The 16,189-nt window shown below is 50.4% G+C and overlaps 1 protein-coding gene across 4 annotated transcripts in view; it reads left to right on the forward strand.

The window, feature by feature from the left end:
* The first annotated feature begins 8,424 nt into the window (after nt 1–8,424).
* LRRC20 (leucine rich repeat containing 20) overlaps nt 8,425–16,189 on the forward strand; it is an 87,869-nt gene continuing 80,104 nt past the window's right edge. The window contains exons 1-2 of one of the 4 annotated variants that reach the window (XM_010362842.2): nt 8,425–8,526; nt 14,791–14,935. In XM_010362842.2, the coding sequence (XP_010361144.1) occupies nt 14,854–14,935 (82 nt within the window). In that variant the 5' untranslated portion in view covers nt 8,425–8,526; nt 14,791–14,853. Of the gene's footprint in view, nt 8,527–9,363; nt 9,579–14,639; nt 14,659–14,790; nt 14,936–16,189 lie in introns of those variants that run through there. The other 3 variants (XM_010362843.2, XM_030941286.1, XM_030941287.1) reach the window with 3 other exon arrangements.

Raw genomic sequence — 16,189 nt, forward strand, 5'->3', positions numbered from 1 at the left:
CTCAAAAAAAAAAGTTTTTTTTGTTTCCTTTTGTTTTTATAGAGACGAGGTCTCACTATACTGTCTAGGCTGGGCAGTGAACTCCTGGGCACAAATTGTTATCTTTTAACTGTTCTGTTAATAAATCAATCCTCCTGTTTCCCCTATCAGTCTCTCTGGTCCTGTTTCCTGCAACAAAATGATCCTCCTGCCTTGGCCTCTCAAAATGCTGGGATTACAATCATAAACCACCATGCCCTACCCTTTCTGGTGTTTATCTCCAGTCTGCTGCCCTACTGCCCCTCACAGAAATGTTGATGTTCCCCAGGTTTTGCCCTTGGTCTTCTTCTTTTCTCAGTCCACACCTCCCTCAGCCACACACACACTCCTATTGCTTCAGCTTCTTCCAATGGTTCCCAAATCTGTAGCTTCAGCCTAGATTCCTCGCTGAGCCCCCAGCTCAGATATCTAACTTCCCCCAGGTGTCCCTCTAACTGGATGTCTCCTAAACAAAGCCTGCTGTCTCCCCCTGCCAGCTCCCCCCTCCCCTGCATGCCCTCTCTTGGTACATAACATCACGATCCTTCTGATCATTCCAGCCAAAAACTAAAGGTCAACCTCAATTCCTCTTTTTCCTTATTCCTCATATCTAATCAGTTACAATGTCTTGTCTTTTCTTTCTCTTAAATATTTACGTGCCTCTCTCTGTTTCTGTCTTTTCTGCCTCTTAGTCCCATAGGGAGAACCTGAAAGATTGTGATGTATCTGTTGGCTCTGTATGGCTTAAAAACAAAACAAAACAGGCAAAAGGGAAAGGATCAATGGATGCACAGGGGTAATGGTTTTTTGTGCTTTGTTTCCCTCCCTCCCTTCCTTCCTTCCTTTCTTTTTTTTTTTTTTTTTTTTTTTTTTTTTTTTTTGTATTTTCAGTAGAGATGGGGTTTTGCCATGTTGGCAGGGCTGGTTTCTAACTCCTGATCTCAAGTGATCCACCCATCTCGGCCCGCCAAAGTCCTGGGATTACAAGCGTGAGCCACCACGTGTGGCCTTAGTCTATTCCATTTATAAGAAATGTTGGTATTAGCCACTGTGATTGGCACTAGCTGACATGGTTCCCAATGATTTCAACCTCCTGGTATTCTTGCCCTGTGTAATTCAGTCCCCTTGAGTGTGGGCTGGACCTAGTGACTTGCTTCTGTTGAATAGAATATGACAAGAGTATTTAACTGCCCAACAGATTCACCTTGCCCACTGCCTAGACAGAGCTGATTTATCAAGACGGGGAATTGCAATAGAGAAAGAGTAATTCACACAGAGCTGGCTGTGCAGGAGACCAGAGTTTAATTATTACTCAAATTAGTCTCCCTGAGCATTGGGGGATCAGAGTATTTAAAGATAATTTGGCATGTAGGGGCTTGGGAAGTGGGGAGTGCTGATTGGTTAGCATGGAGATGAAATCATAGGGTGTTGAAGTGAGGTTTTCTTGCTGTCTTCTGTTCCTGGGTGCGATGGCAGAACTGGTTGAGCCAGATTGCAGGTCTGGGTGGTGTCGACTGATCCATGAGTGCAGGGGCTGGAAAATCTCTCAAGCACCGATCTTAGGTTTTACCATAGTGATGTTATCCCCAGGAGCAATTTGGGAAGGTTCAGACTCTTGGAGCCAAAGGTTGCATGGCCCCTAAACTGTAATTTCTAATCTTGTAGCTAATTTGTTAGTCCTGCAAAGGCAGACTGGTCAAGAAGGGAGTCTTTTTTTTTTTTTTAAAGACAGAGTCTTACTCTGTCACCCAGGCTGGAGTGCAGTGGTGCAATCTCGGCTCACCGCAACCTCCGTCTCCTGGGTTCAAGCGATTCTCCTGCCTCAGCCTCCTGAGTAGCTGGGATTACAGGCGTGCTACACCACGCCCGGCTAATTTTTGTATTTTCAGTAGAGACAGGGTTTCACCATGTTGGTCAGGCTTGTCTCGAACTATTGATCTCGTGATCTGCCCACCTCGGCCTCCCAAAGTGCTGCGATTACAGGTGTGAGCCACCGCGCCCAGCCACAAGAAGGGAGTCTTTTCGGGAAAGGGCTATTATCAATTTTGTTTTAGAGTAAAATCATGAACTGAACTCCTTCCCAAAGTTAGTTTGGCCTATGCCCAGGCATGAACAAGGACAGCTTAAGGATTAGAAGCAAGGGAGAGTCGGTTAGGACTGATTTCTTTCACTGTCATAATTTCCTCAGTTATAACTTAGCAAAGGCAGTTTCAACTATAGATGTCACAACCAGAATTGGATTCTAAAAGACTGACTCTTTTTTTTTTTTGAGATGGAGTCTTGCTCTGTTGCCCAGGCTGGAGTGCAGTGGTGTGATCTCTACTCACTGCAACCTCTGCCTCCTGGGTTCAAGCAATTCTCATGCCTGAGCCTCCCAAGTAGCTAGGACTACAGGCGCACGCCACCAACCCCAGCTAATTTTTGTAATTTTAGTAGAGACAGGATTTAACCATGTTGGCCAGGCTAGTCTCAAACTCCTGATCTCAAGTGATTCACCCGCCTCAGCCTCCCAAAGTGCTGGGATTACAGGCGTGAGCCACTGGGCCCAGCCCCAAGGCCCTATTTTTAAGGTTACTTTTTATCTATGGCAAATGATACGATTTTCCACTTGTGGAATGACATAAAATTTCTTTTTAAATTTTTTTTAAGTTAAAAAGTGAGAGCCGGATGCGGTGGCTCAAGCCTGTAATCCCAGCACTTTGGGAGGCTGAGACGGGCGGATCACGAGGTCAGGAGATCGAGACCATCCTGGCTAACATGGTGAAACCCCATCTCTACTAAAAAATACAAAAAACTAGCCGGGCAAGGTGGCGGGCGCCTGTAGTCCCAGCTACTCACGAGGCTGAGGCAGGAGAATGGTGTGAACCCGGGAGGCGGAGCTTGCAGTGAGCCGAGATCGCGCCACTGCACTCCAGCCTGGGCGACAGAGCAAGACTCCGTCTCAAAAAAAAAAAAAAAAAAGTGAGTCAAAGGACAAATGTAAGTAAATAATACCATAGTGTGTTGGTAAAGTATTTCCTTCAGAAAAAAAAAAGATCATGATTTGTGGTGTGTGCTGATTTCTAAGGTGTTAAGTTCTCCTGCCATGCCTATTTCTAGTAATCCAGGTGATGGCACTGTACCCAGAGCTGGGAAAAGATGGGCAGAAGGAGCAAGCTCCAAGTCTGCACAAGTGACTCCAGCTCACCACTGGGTGGGGCTCAGATATAGCAAAAATCAGCAAGGTGGTATGGCAACAACTGAAGCTTGAGAAATGCTTTTTGAGTCACCTTTGATTAGAATCGTATTTTTCCATAGCAGAGCACAACTGCCTTGAGGGCGTTGACTACTTCTTGCTAATTTTCGTAAACCTGCAGTACCTGGCAGGGTTAAGAGGGGTGGGCACCTCTCAACAGGCTGAACCTTCTGGAAGAGGTACTGGGGAAACTACTCTTCTGTCTTAGGATGGCAGTGACTTGGAGTGACCTCCAGTTCCTGGCTGTTGGTAGCTCAGCTCCAGGGAGAGGTGGGGCCCCAGGTGGAGGACACAGTAAGAAACAGGATGATGTGTGGGGGCAGGGTCTGACCCACACCTGTGGAAGGAAGGAACTTCATAGTTTTTTTTTTTTTTTTTTGAGACGGAGTTTTGCTTTTGTCACCCAGGCTGGAGTGCAATGGCCCAATCTTGGCTCACTGCAACCTCCGCCTCCCAGGTTCAAGTGATTCCCCTGCCTCGGGCTCCCAAGTAGCTGGAATGACAGGTGCCCGCCACCGCGCCTGGCTAATTTTTGTATTTTTAGTAGAGACAGGGTTTCACCAGGTTGGTCAAGCTGGTCTTGAACTCCTGACCTCAGGTGATCCGTCCACCTTGGCCTCCCAGAGTGCTGGGATTACAGGTATCAGCCACCGTGCCCGGCCTCTCTTCTTTTCTTTTCTTTCCTTTTTCCTTCCCTCCCTCCCTCCCTTCCTTTCCTCCCTCCCTGCTTTCTTGCTTTTTTTTTTTTTTTTGAGATGGAGTTTCACTCTTGTTGCCCAGGCTGGAGTGCAATGGCACAATCTCAGCTTACTGCAACCTCCGCTTCCTGGGTTCAAGTGATGCTCCTGCCTCAGCCTCCCTAGTAGCTGGGATTACAGGCACCCACTACAACACCCAGCCAATTTTTTGTATTTTTAGTCGAGATGGGGTTTCACTATGCTGGCCAGACTGGTCTTGAACTCCTGACCTCAGGCGATCCACCCGCCTCAGCCTCCCAAAGTGCTGGGATTACAGGCATGAGCCACTGCACCTGGCAAAGGTGATCTTCTTTCAAGAGGTGTGAGATAAGGGCCAATATGAGGAGAATAGAATGGAAAAGGAGAGATTTACAGTTTTACATTGTATTACAGCTACCGCAACAAAGTGCTACAGGCCAGGTATCTTACCAACAGAAATTCATTGTCTCACAGTCTGGAGTCTAGAAATCTGAAATCAAGGTATTCGTTGGGTCCTTCTGAGAGCTGTGAGGGAAGGATCTGTTCCAGGCCTTTCTCTTTAGCTTGTAGATGGCCATCTTCTCCCCGTGTCTCTTCACATGATCTTCCCTCTATTCATGTCTGCCTGTGTACCAATGACCCCTTCTTTTTTTTTTTTTTTTTTTGAGGTGGAGTCTCGCTCTGTCGCCCGGACTGGAGTGCAGTGGCCAGATCTCAGCTCACTGCAAGCTCCGCCTCCCGGGTTTATGCCATTCTCCTTCCTCAGCCTCCCGAGGAGCTGGGACTACAGGCGCCTGCCACCTCGCCTGGCTAGTTTTTGTATTTTTTTTAGTAGAGACGGGGTTTCACCGTGTTAGCCAGGATGGTCTCGATCTCCTGACCTCGTGATCCGCCCGTCTCGGCCTCCCAAAGTGCTGGGATTACAGGCTTGAGCCACTGCGCCCAGCCGACCCCTTCTTATAAGGACACCAATCATATTGGATTAGGACCCACCCTAATGACCTCAATTTTTACTTGATTCCTTCTGTAAAGACCGTATCTCCAAATGAGGCCACATTCTGAGGCACTAGGGGTTAGGACTACAACATATCTTTTTTTTTTTTTCTGGTGGGTGGGGGGCGGGTGCACAAATTAACCAATTAGCAGGCCTAGAAGTTGTTTGATGAGAAGTAGACTCCCTCAGGGTCTTCAGTCACAGGAGTTGAGATGCTGACTCTGTCAATGGGATAGTGTCCCTTTCACAAGTGCCCTGAGAATTTATCCTGCCCAGTGAAGGGCAGACCCTTCAGGGAATAGCCATAGAACAATTTTGTCTTAACACAAGATTTTTCCTATCTGCAAGTAATTTGCAAGGATTTCAAACATCTCCAGAGGCTGTGGCCAAGCCCTGGCAAACATCCGAGTCTGTTCAGGGTGTGCAGCTTCTGACTCAGGTGGCCAGGCCCTCAGGGGCTTCCCTTGCACAGACCTACCTCCCTGATTCCCTCACTTGCTGTTCTGAAACTGAAAATGGCCACGAACGGCATAAGGCTTCTAGACCCCAGCAGTGAGGGATAATATTTTGCCAATTGACTGCATTGAATGGAGTCAGTAAACATAGTGACTGAAAATCTTACCACTGTTGATAAATATTTTCTGAGTACCCACTACATGCTAGGTATTGTGAGAATACTTTTTTTTTTTTTGACACCTCATCTTCCTCCTGGGCTCAAGCTATCCTCCCACCTCAGCCTCCTGAGTAGCTGGGACTACAGGCCCATGCCATCACTCCCGGATACTTTTTATATTTTTTGTAGAGATGGGGTTTCACCATGTTGCCCAGGCTGCTTTTGAACTCCTGGGCTCAAGTGATCCTCTCAGCCTCCCAAAGTGCTGGGATTACAGGTGTGAGCCACTGTGCCCAGCCCAAGAATACTTACTGAGTCTTGTGACAGATTACAAAATTAGCCCCAACTCTGCTCATCGCTGTACTCATGTTCTTTGCAATGTGACTTTGCTGCTCCTCCCATCAGGAGATGGAGTCTATTTCTTCACCCTCGAACCTGGGTTGGCCTTGCCATTTGGTTTAGTCAATACAACTGTGGAAGTAGAGTAGGGCTGATTTTGAGCTTAGACTTTGAGAGACCTTGCACGATTCCACTCTTGCTCTTGGAGCCCTGCAGTTCCATGTGAACAAATTAGGCTAGCCTGTTAGTAGATGAGAGACATGCGACCTACTTGCCTCAGCTGGCAGCTAGCTACTTCCCAGAAGCAGAGCCTTCTGACTGCCTGGCAATGAACCCAGACGCATGAGGGAGTCCAGCTGAGAACAGAAGAACTGCCCAGCTAAGCCCAGCCTAAAATACTGACCCATAAAATCATGAACTAAATAAGTAGTTGTTGTTTTAAGCCACATCTAAGTTTTGGGGTATTTTAATATACAGGAAACACTGATGGATACAAGCACTGAACATGCATCAAGCTCTGGTATTTGCAATCAGCCAGACTCTTGGGAGTAAAGACTTGTGCACAGATGATACAATAATGGGTGTAATGCACCAAGTGCTCTGAGAAGCAAACAGTAGGAATAGAAACGATAGATTTGAGCTAGGGAGGGATCTTGTCTCTGTGGAGTTAGAGGGTCCAGGATGAACTGCCTGGGACAGGGGACTGGCTGAGAGAAAGCATGAATGTTGGAAACCCTAGGCTGGGGCCATCAGCCAGCAGTATATACTGAGCCCTTACCATGGGTGCAGAAACACTGTACTGGCTGTCTCAGGTCTGCATATGGACTAGCGGGGGAGAGAAGACATCCACGTGTAAAAGTTGGGTAGAAGTGTCATGCTGGTTTTCAGTGAAAACAGAAATAACTATGTCTGCTTTGTCTACAGTGACAAGCAGCATCTCAGCTTGGGCAGAATGGGACTCTACCCATTAGTTATTTATATCTGGTACTTGGTATATATCTGGCAAGGATGTGGTATTGATGGGTTGAGAAAGGTCTCCATAGTCTTCCTTGGGAAGGCACAAAGGCCCAGGAAACATGGCTGCTTAAGTATCTACTTGACTGCTAACTCCTTGAGGGCAGGGTCTGTGTCTGATTCATGTCAGTATACCCCAAGACGCAGGGCCTTGCATATACTAAGCATTCAGTTTCAAAAGACTTAGTTTGGAGATATTTACCATCCTCTTCTCTTTATTTCTACTAACCTATTGTAGATTTTTCCTAGGACTGCTATAACAAATGGACATAAACTGGATGGCGTAAAGCAACAGAAATTTATTCACTTACAGCTCTGGAAGCTATTAAGTCCAAAATCAAGGTGTCTGGAGGGTTAGTTACTTTTTGGAGGCTCTGAAGGAGGAATTATTCCCTGCCCGTTCCTAGCTTCTGGTCCCTGCTGGCAGTGGCACTCCTGGTCTTGGAAATGCATCAGTTGATCCCTGTCGCCATCACCACCGGTGGTTCTCCCTGTGCATCTCTTCTATGTCTCTTCTCTTACAACACTAGTCTCAGTGGATTAGGGGCCCGCCCTACTCCCTACTCCAGCATGACCTTAAGTCATTACATCTGCAATGCCCTACTTCCAAATAAGATCACATTCTGGTGAACTTTAACATATTGTTGGGGGTGGAGAAGGCATAAGTAAACCCTAAATATCCATCAAGGCCCAAGGGAATGTGCATTCTTTGACTGCCTAGACCCCCTAGAGGCAGAATTAAATATTTTTTTCCCCTCTTTGAGACAGAGTCTCACTCTCTCCACTCAGGCTGTAGTGAATCTCGGCTCACTGCAACCTCCGTCTCCCGGATTCAAGCGATTCTCCTGCCTCAGCATCCCGAATAGCTGCGGCTACAGGCGCCCGCCACCACGCCCGGCTAATTTTTGTATTTTTAGTAGAGACGGGGGGTTTCACCATGTTGGCCAGGCTGGTCTCGAACTCCCGAACTCAGGTGATCCGTCTACCTCGGCCTCCCAAAGTGCTGGGATTACAGGCGTAGCCACCGCACCCCGCCCTCAAGTCATATTATATAGATGAGAACATTAGGCTTTGGAGACACAGGGCCGAGATACAGAGCCTTGAATATACTAAAAACAATGGGCACCCGAAGTCATCATAGGAAAAGTTCCCTATGCTCCATGTTCACGTGTTTCGAAGTATCCCTGATCTGGTTAATTCAACTCCATTCCCTCGAGAAAACCCAATCTGGAGCCCTGGTCTATAGATCCTGGGATGTACTGCACGTCCCACTCTGTATTTCCGCCCTCTCTGGCGTTCTCCCTCCAGAGGCAGCACACAAAGCGGTTACTCCCTTCGGGCGGGAGCGCGCGGGCTGCCCTTCCGCGCGCACCTCCCTCGCGCGCGCCGCTCCCGCGCTGATTGGCTGCGCGCAGCCCGGGCCCAGCCTACTCCCGTTACGGCACCGGTCCTGGCGCGGGGATTGGCGGAGTGGCGGCGCTCGCAGATCCCGCAGCCCCTCGCGCCCCGCCCCGCCGGTTCGGAACTCGCCTGGGGCGCCGCCGGCGGCGGAGGGAGCGTGACTGCGAGGCGCAGGGCGCTAGGAGGCATTGTCGCCGTAAGTGGAGCCAAAAGCGGCCCGGAGCGGGACCACACGCTTCTTGCCCCGCAAAGTAAACGTAGTCCAAGGCCAAGCGTTGTAGGGGCTGGGGGAGAGAGGGCGAGAAGTGTCCCTATTTTTGCAGCGTCCCCTCCCCTCCCCCAGGTTACCCGGTGGAAAAGAGCAGCGGTTGCACCAGCGGAGGCTCTGGCGGTGCCAAGGCGCCCGGCATACGCGGGCTCTTGCTTGCTCACTGCAGCTGGACTCCGATGGTTCGCGGCAGTGGGTGCAGCGGTGCCAGGGAATAGGGAGCTCGGAGAAGCGCTCCCGGGCGGGCCTCCACTCCTCGCGGGAGGCGCCCTTGCTGGGAGAGGCTGCTGTGCATTTCACCCCCGAAGCGACATTTTCGGGGTTTGCTTCCGCTCTGGGGAGCTGCAGACGCTTGCTCCAGAACGTGCCTCTCGGCCTCTGGGCAGCGTGGGAGCCCCGGGCCCTCTGCGATCACTAGCATTCTTCCCTCTGCCTGCTTTATTCTCCCAGTCCCCGCCTGCCGGGCCAGCCGGACGAGGTGCCATTGGCTGCAGGCACCAGGGGTGAGGCGGGTCCTGGCACGAGGGGCGGGGGGACCCTTGCCTGGCCACCGCGCGTGGTGCTGGAGGCTCAGTCCGAGGATGCCTAGGATGTCAGCGAGGGAGCACGCGCTTAGCTTCGCGAACCCCATGCCACAAAAACGAGGCGCCAGCAGGTCCCGCTCACGTCCCAGCGGGCTTCTTACCCTGGGGTGGGAAAGTGGGTCAACTTCGTTCTGACCTGAAGGGGGGTCTGGGACTGCTTGGGTCGCTCCTCACCTCCTCATCCGCTCCCCGGCTTGGCATGGTCCAGAGCCCGGGCTGGAGCCGGCAGTAGGGCCAGCTTGCACACATGGCTCCGGAGGCTCCGGTTGCCCATCCGAGCCGCTGCCAGGCTCTAACGTTCCCAACTGACAACACCAGTAACTAAATATAGGAGCAGATGGCGGGGACGGGCTGTCGCAGCGTCTCCTTTGCAGAGGTCTCCGGACTGCAGATAAGGTAGAGTTCTTGATGGTAAGGGCTGGAGTCAGGGGGCCAGGTCAGGGTTTAAGCAAAAATCGCCCCTCCCCCAGCCAGCCTGAGTCCAGGTGAAACCAAGTTATAGGAAGAGGAGGGCTGTATTGCCAGCTCCCACAAAGCAGGACAACGTTTTTGTCTGGCGTTGAATTTATTGCATCCAAACTTCCTCTCTGCACCTGTTTAATTACCTACTGGTAATGCCTTGGTGTGGGAAACATGTAATGGTTTGCAAAGTCCTTTCCCAAAAGTTACATAGCAGTTACTTCTCACAATAATCCAGTGAGGAAGGTGGTATTTCCATTTTACAAATGGGACTGCTCACAACACTGTTAACTTTGCGAAACTATGGATTCGGCTGCCTTCCTCAAAAAACTTCTCTTAGTTCACTACAGAGAAGCAGAGGACAGCCTTGTAAGAGGGCTGCAGTTCCCTTCTTCAGTAATCTGAGAGCCCATTGGCTCCCTGTCTCTCTCTCCTGAATCTCTCTGTGCACCTGCTGCTCAGCCCCTGTCCCTTCCCCCGGCCATGTCATGTGCCTTCATGCCCCCCTAGGCCTGGCCCTGTAGCCTTACTAGTATCAGGCTCATCCTGCCTCCCAGTGGGAAGCTTCTTCTAGCCCATACCCCGTCTTTGCCCCTTTACTCCCACAGTGGGGGCCTTATGCAAGGTGCCCTGGAGACGTTTGCTGGATTTAAACATTTCACCGGACCAGGATGCTCACTCTGAGGAACGGGGTTGGGGGTGTGTGGAGAGGGCCCTGCTTTGAGGATGTAGGCAGTGTGAGTATGAGCTTTGACCTTGTGCTGAAGTGTCTCTGGGATTTGGAGTACTTTCATTGACATTTTCGAAGGCCTACCCTCTATTGTCTGGGACTGGCTGGGACCAGTAGTGCCAGCTGGCTGGGGTGCCCCAAGCAGAGATCTGGCTCATGTGGGCTGATGGTGTCTGTTTCTCCCTTTCGGGACACTCTGTGACTCTCCACTACCACCATCCCTGCAGATGGCATTGACCAGGTACCTCGAGGAACCCGGGCCTGTCAGCTGGACTTCATGAAACAATTCTTCCTTGTGGAGGAAGGGGCAGTTTTAGGTGAAGGGAGGATGGCTTCCTAGCTAGTTAATAAGCATGGTGATTTTAGGCAGCAGGAACCTTTTGGGGGTCCAGAGCATCTGTGCTGTACTCAGAGCATCCTCCACCCTCTGGCATAGAAGGGGCCCTTCTTCCTATTGAATTGCCCTGACACCTAGACTTTACATGTTTCTGTCCCTGTGCCTGTGTCCACTGTAACCCACATAATAAAATGTCTGAACTTGCCACCAGTGGTGAAATTTTTAATCTGACTAGTTTTCTTCAGTGGTCTAAGGCAAGGGTCCTCAACCCATGGACTGTGGATGGTACAGGTCCATGGCCTGTGAGGAACCTGGCTGCACAGCAGGAGGTGAGCACCGGTGAGCATTACCGCCTGAGCTCTGCCTCCTGTTAGACCAGCGGCCACATTAGATTCTCTTAGGAGCCTGAACCCTGTTGTGAACTGCGAATGCGATGGATGTAGGTTGTGCTCTCCTTATGATAATCTAATGCCTGATGATCTGAGGTGGAATAGTTTCATCCCTCTCCCCCTGCGGTGGGAAGAATTGTCTTCCAGGAAACCGAAAAGGTTGGGGACGCTGGTCTAAGGCACCACCTCCCCCACCCGGTGGCAGCTAGTAGAATTGCAGGCATAGTGCCTGATTGAAGGTATTCAGCCCAGGCGATCCCACCAGGGCTACCCCAGACCCTGGGCAGCTTGGTGGCTTCCCTTCCTTTCCCTTTCTGCTGTGAGGCCAGGATTGCTTCACTGCTGTTCTTCAGAAAGCTCTTCCTCATCAGAATCACAAGTCGGAACTGTTTCCTGCATTTCTTTCTCCCCCTTCATTCTTATCCCTCACACCTAGGAGATACTCAGTAAATGTTTATGATTATTGATGATGAATTGGAGATGGAGAAAGGAGGGAGCATGGAATGGTGGGAAGAGTCCGAGGCTGGGACTTAGGATACGTAGGTTTTTTGTTTTCATCTAGCTGATTTGCTTCCCCTGTTGGGTCCTCAGCTTTCCCATTCATAAAGGGGTTAGAAAAAGTCACGAAGATGCTAGCAACATGGCTATGATTTAGGCTTAGGGGTACAGTCTTCGAAGCAGCATGGTGAAGTTGTTGGGTCCAGTTTGCCACAGTCCTTTCTATTCCCTTCTGCCTTGCACTGGCTCACCTTATGCAGATTGGCCACCTGGCACTGTTAGCCTTTTGGTTTTTGACCCTTCCCAATTTAGATAATGTCTTAGATTTGTTGTAAGAGTCTCTTGACCTGTATTCAGATTGGAAACACAAATGATGTCTGTTGATCATCACCATTAGGGGATACTAACCAAGCACCTGTGTTCACTGTGTGGGGAGAAGCACAGTATAGATCTATTCCCTGCCCCCAAGCTGCCCACAGGCCAATGGAGGAGACAGGTGTATGTTTGTTTGTTTGTTTGTTTGTTTGTTTTTGAGACCGAGCTTTGCTCTTGTCGCCCATGCTGGAGTGCAATGGCACGATCTCGGCTCACTGCAACCTCTGCCTCCTGGGTTCAAGCAATTCTCCTGTCTCAGACTCCCAAGTACCTGGGATTACAGGCATGTGCCACCATGCCTGGCTATTTTTTTTTTTTTTTTTTTTTGAGCCTGAGGTTCGCTCTTATTGCCCATGCTGGAGTGCAATGACACAATCTCACTCACTGCAACCTCTGCCTCCCGGGTTCAAGTGATTCTCCTGCCTCAGCCTCCCGAAGCACCCGCCACCACGCCTGGCTAATTTTTGTATTTTTACTAGAGATGGCGTTTTACCACGTTGGCCAGCTGGTCTTGAATTCCTGACCTTAGGTGATCTGCCCACCTCGGCCCTTCCAAAGTGCTGGGATTACGGGTGTGAGCCACCACGCCTGGCCATTTTTTTTCTTTTTTTGTATTTTCAGTAGAGATGGAGTTTTACCATGTTGGTCAGGCTGGTTTCCAACTCCTGACCTCAAGTGATCCACCTGCCTTGGCCTCCCAAAGTGCTGGGATTACAGGCATGAGTCACTGCGCCTGGCTGACAAGTGTATGTTTAAAAGCTCATAGATAATCCAGGTGACTTGTGCTAAGTCATTAAGTGCTACTGAAATTCAGAGGGAGCAGAGAACACTGAGGCAATCAGAGGAGGTTTCCTGGAGGTGGGAGAGATAGAAATTCCACTCATTCCTCAAAGATGAGTTCCCTAAGTGTTTTGTTCAGAGTCACATGAGTATTAAACTGGGGTTAGATGCTGGTGTTACATCTACATGTGCACTGCTTTATCTTCTTAACTTTTATTGAGTATTTACGTGTCCTGGGCTCTGAGCTAGCTAGTATATATGTTTTGTTCAATCCTTATATTAACCTAACAAGTTGGGTATTACTAGATCTCCTATTCACGTGAAGAAACAGGCTCAGAGGAGTTAAGAAACTCTCCCAAGTCTTCTCAGCTAATAAATGGAGTTGAGCATTTGATCTGTCTCCAAAATCAGTGTTTTCCCACTGCTCTGTATGCGTGTGTCTCAAACCTTTAGTGCCAGCCTCCTTAGTGGAAATGCACACACATACTAAACTCACAGTAACTCCCCGAAGCAGATGGGTGGGTTTGGCCAACCCTGGCTTGGTCTTGCCTGCCCTACTTGTCCAGTTGACCACATGGGAACTTTTTCTTGGTGACTGTTAGCTCTTAGCACTGTCCCCATGCTCCTTCTCTCTGCTCTTCACCTTCTTCTGCCTTTGGCCCTTGGAGTGAGTTCATTGGAGCTCTTTGAGCTGTCTATGAAGCTGGGACTGGGGTCTGGGGGCAAAGCAGGGTGCTGACCTTGGACTTGAGCTCATTCCTCTCTCCATGGGGTGCTGCTATTTTGTTTTCTTTTGTTTTGTTTGAGACAGAGTCTCGCTCTGTCGCCCAGGCTGGAGTGCAGTGGCACAATCTCAGCTCACTGCAAGCTCCGCCTCCCGGGTTCATGCCATTCTCCTGCCTCAGCCTCCCGAGTAGCTGGGACTACAGGCACCCGCCACCACGCCCGGCTAATTTTTTGTATTTTTAGTAGAGACGAGGTTTCACTGTGTTAGCCAGGATGGTCTCGATCTTCTGACCTCGTGATCTGCCCGCCTCGGCCTCCCAAAGTGCTGGGATTACAGGCGTGAGCCACTGCACCCAGCCAGGGTGCTGCTATTTTTATAAAGAAGTGAACACTGGATATGGAGCTGGGCTGACCCGATTCTTGCCACTTGTAGTTTGACTTTGGCCAGGTCACCTAGCCCCTCTCTATACTCATTTCCTTCTCTGTAATAAACCGGGAGTTGAGGGTGTTTGTAAGTCCTTATGTCTTAACACCTTATCATTTTGTCTTCCTCACCTTTCTTTCAGCCTCTTTTCCTCTAGTGATCCAATCTCTCTTCTCTCATTTCCATCTCCACCCACCCCACTCCCCCGCCACCCGCTCTTCTTGCCTTGGCAAGACGCAGCATCAGGCTGATAATCACACAGGCTAGTACTGTAAACTCTCCTTCCTATTGGCACATGGGAAAGGAATTCTTACAGACCGCCCACTGCCAGTCCGTGTGTTCTGATGGGCTCACAGGGCTCTGATTTGCCTTCATGTCCCCACTTCCTGCCATGCACAAGGCAGATATGGGTGGGGTGAACAGGGGAGCTTGGGAAATTGTCCTGGGTGGGATGTGGACAGGGCACTAGCTTAGAGGCTGTGGGATGGAGGGACAGGTGTCTTTCTCCTGCAGTTGACTGCAACCTACCTCCTTCCCAATGCCCCGCCTATACAGTGAATCACAGGCCAACACACCCCTGAGTCCTCACACCTCCCTGGCTGCTGGCTCAGGCCTGGTCCCCATGTCTGGTGAGGTCACACATGTTGATCCTCCCCGAAAACCAGTAGGACCCAGCTGCCCCCACCCTCTGACTGGCAGACCAGCCTGTGCAAAGGCCAAGCTGGATGTGGCCTGAACTCTCGGCCCTGCAAGAGGAGGTGAGTGGCCTGGGGCCCTCCCTGCAGGCTTCCTGGCAGCCTGGGTCCTGGGGGAGAAGGATGCTAGAGGGGGATGCCTGGGTGGGCCCCTGGCTGACAGGCAGGCACTTCATAGCACTGCATCTTCCCCAGGCTCAGGTCCTTTTGTGAGCAGCAGACCAGCCTGGGGGCTGGCGGCAGGACACCTGTGTCTGCATGCTGAAGAAGATGGGTGAGGCTGTGGCCAGAGTAGCAAGGAAGGTCAACGAGACGGTGGAGAGCGGCTCTGACACTCTGGGTGAGTGAGGGCAGGGCTTTTCCCAACTTCCCTGGAAGCAGTTGTGAGATCAACTTAGAAATGAAATAGAGATGAAAGACACAAGTGTCAGTGCGCAACCTCATCCTGAGAATAAGTGTTTTGTAGAACTTTCATTGCAACAGTGTGTAGTTTGTGTAAGACATTTCTTACTGTGGGTCCTGGTCAAAGAGGTTTGAAAACCACTGAGTGATGGGGCCTGCCTGCTTGTCCTTTGACTGCCAATGACTGAGTGTGTGTACCCTTGGACTAGGTGAAAGACAGAGCTGGTCTTGGCCAAGTAGCATCTGTGTGCCAGGCCCCGTGCTGGGCGCCTCCTGAATGTTATCTTGTTGAGTCTTCACAGGCTTCCTGGGGTGAATGAAGCCAGCTGGGCGTGGCAAGCCTCAGTCATCCCATGAAGAAAGGTGACGGCAAAATGGGTTTCTTTGAGGTTGCCCAGCTAGGAGACCCCTTTGGACTCCACTATTTTTCTTGAATTGTGTCTTATATATTTTTTGCTTTGAATTGGCCAGGGCATTTTATTCCATCAATTACCCCGCGACTCCCAAGCATTTAGGCAAACCATCCCATTTAATTGAATTCAGCAGATATTTATTGACTGTCCACCAAGTGCAAGGGGCAGCAGGGGATACGGTGCAGTTACCTGTGTGTGTGCCTGTGTGTGCATGCACATGCCCGAGTGTGTTTGTGTGCATGTGTGTGTGTGTATGTGCATGTATCTCACCCCTGGAATGCAGGTACCACTATAGAGGCCTGGAGCACAGTCCTGCCTTGGGGGTGATCTTACAGATAGGCAGGCAGAATTGGAGTTAGGTACACGGAGAGGAATTTCACAGGCAGGTAGGGGTGTGTGTGTGTGTCTGCCTGTCTGTTTCACAAAGGAGTGCTTCCTTCCATGGTGGTTACTGCCTCAGCAAAGTCACAGAGACTGGAAAGGCAGTCAGAGGCAGAGAGAGGTGGTCCAGGAAGTGGAGAGACACTCAGCCTTCAAGATGAGTTTGATCATTGCCTCTTCCAGGAAGCCCTCTGCCTTACCTCATCCACTCTTTGCTCCCTTCCTCCTCTGTAGCACCCCTTCAGCATCTGTACAGCACAGGGACCCTGTGGTTGTTTGCTTCCCCCTACCCTGCCCCAGAGCCCAGCGCAGTGTCAGGCACTTTGTAAACATGTGGAAGTGTTTGCTGAGCTTAGCTAAGGCGAGAGGCATTTCTTCTATCAGCAGGTTCACTGAAG

Source organism: Rhinopithecus roxellana, chromosome 11 (genome assembly GCF_007565055.1).
Source record: "Rhinopithecus roxellana isolate Shanxi Qingling chromosome 11, ASM756505v1, whole genome shotgun sequence".
In the NCBI taxonomy this organism is placed as follows: domain Eukaryota; kingdom Metazoa; phylum Chordata; class Mammalia; order Primates; family Cercopithecidae; genus Rhinopithecus; species Rhinopithecus roxellana.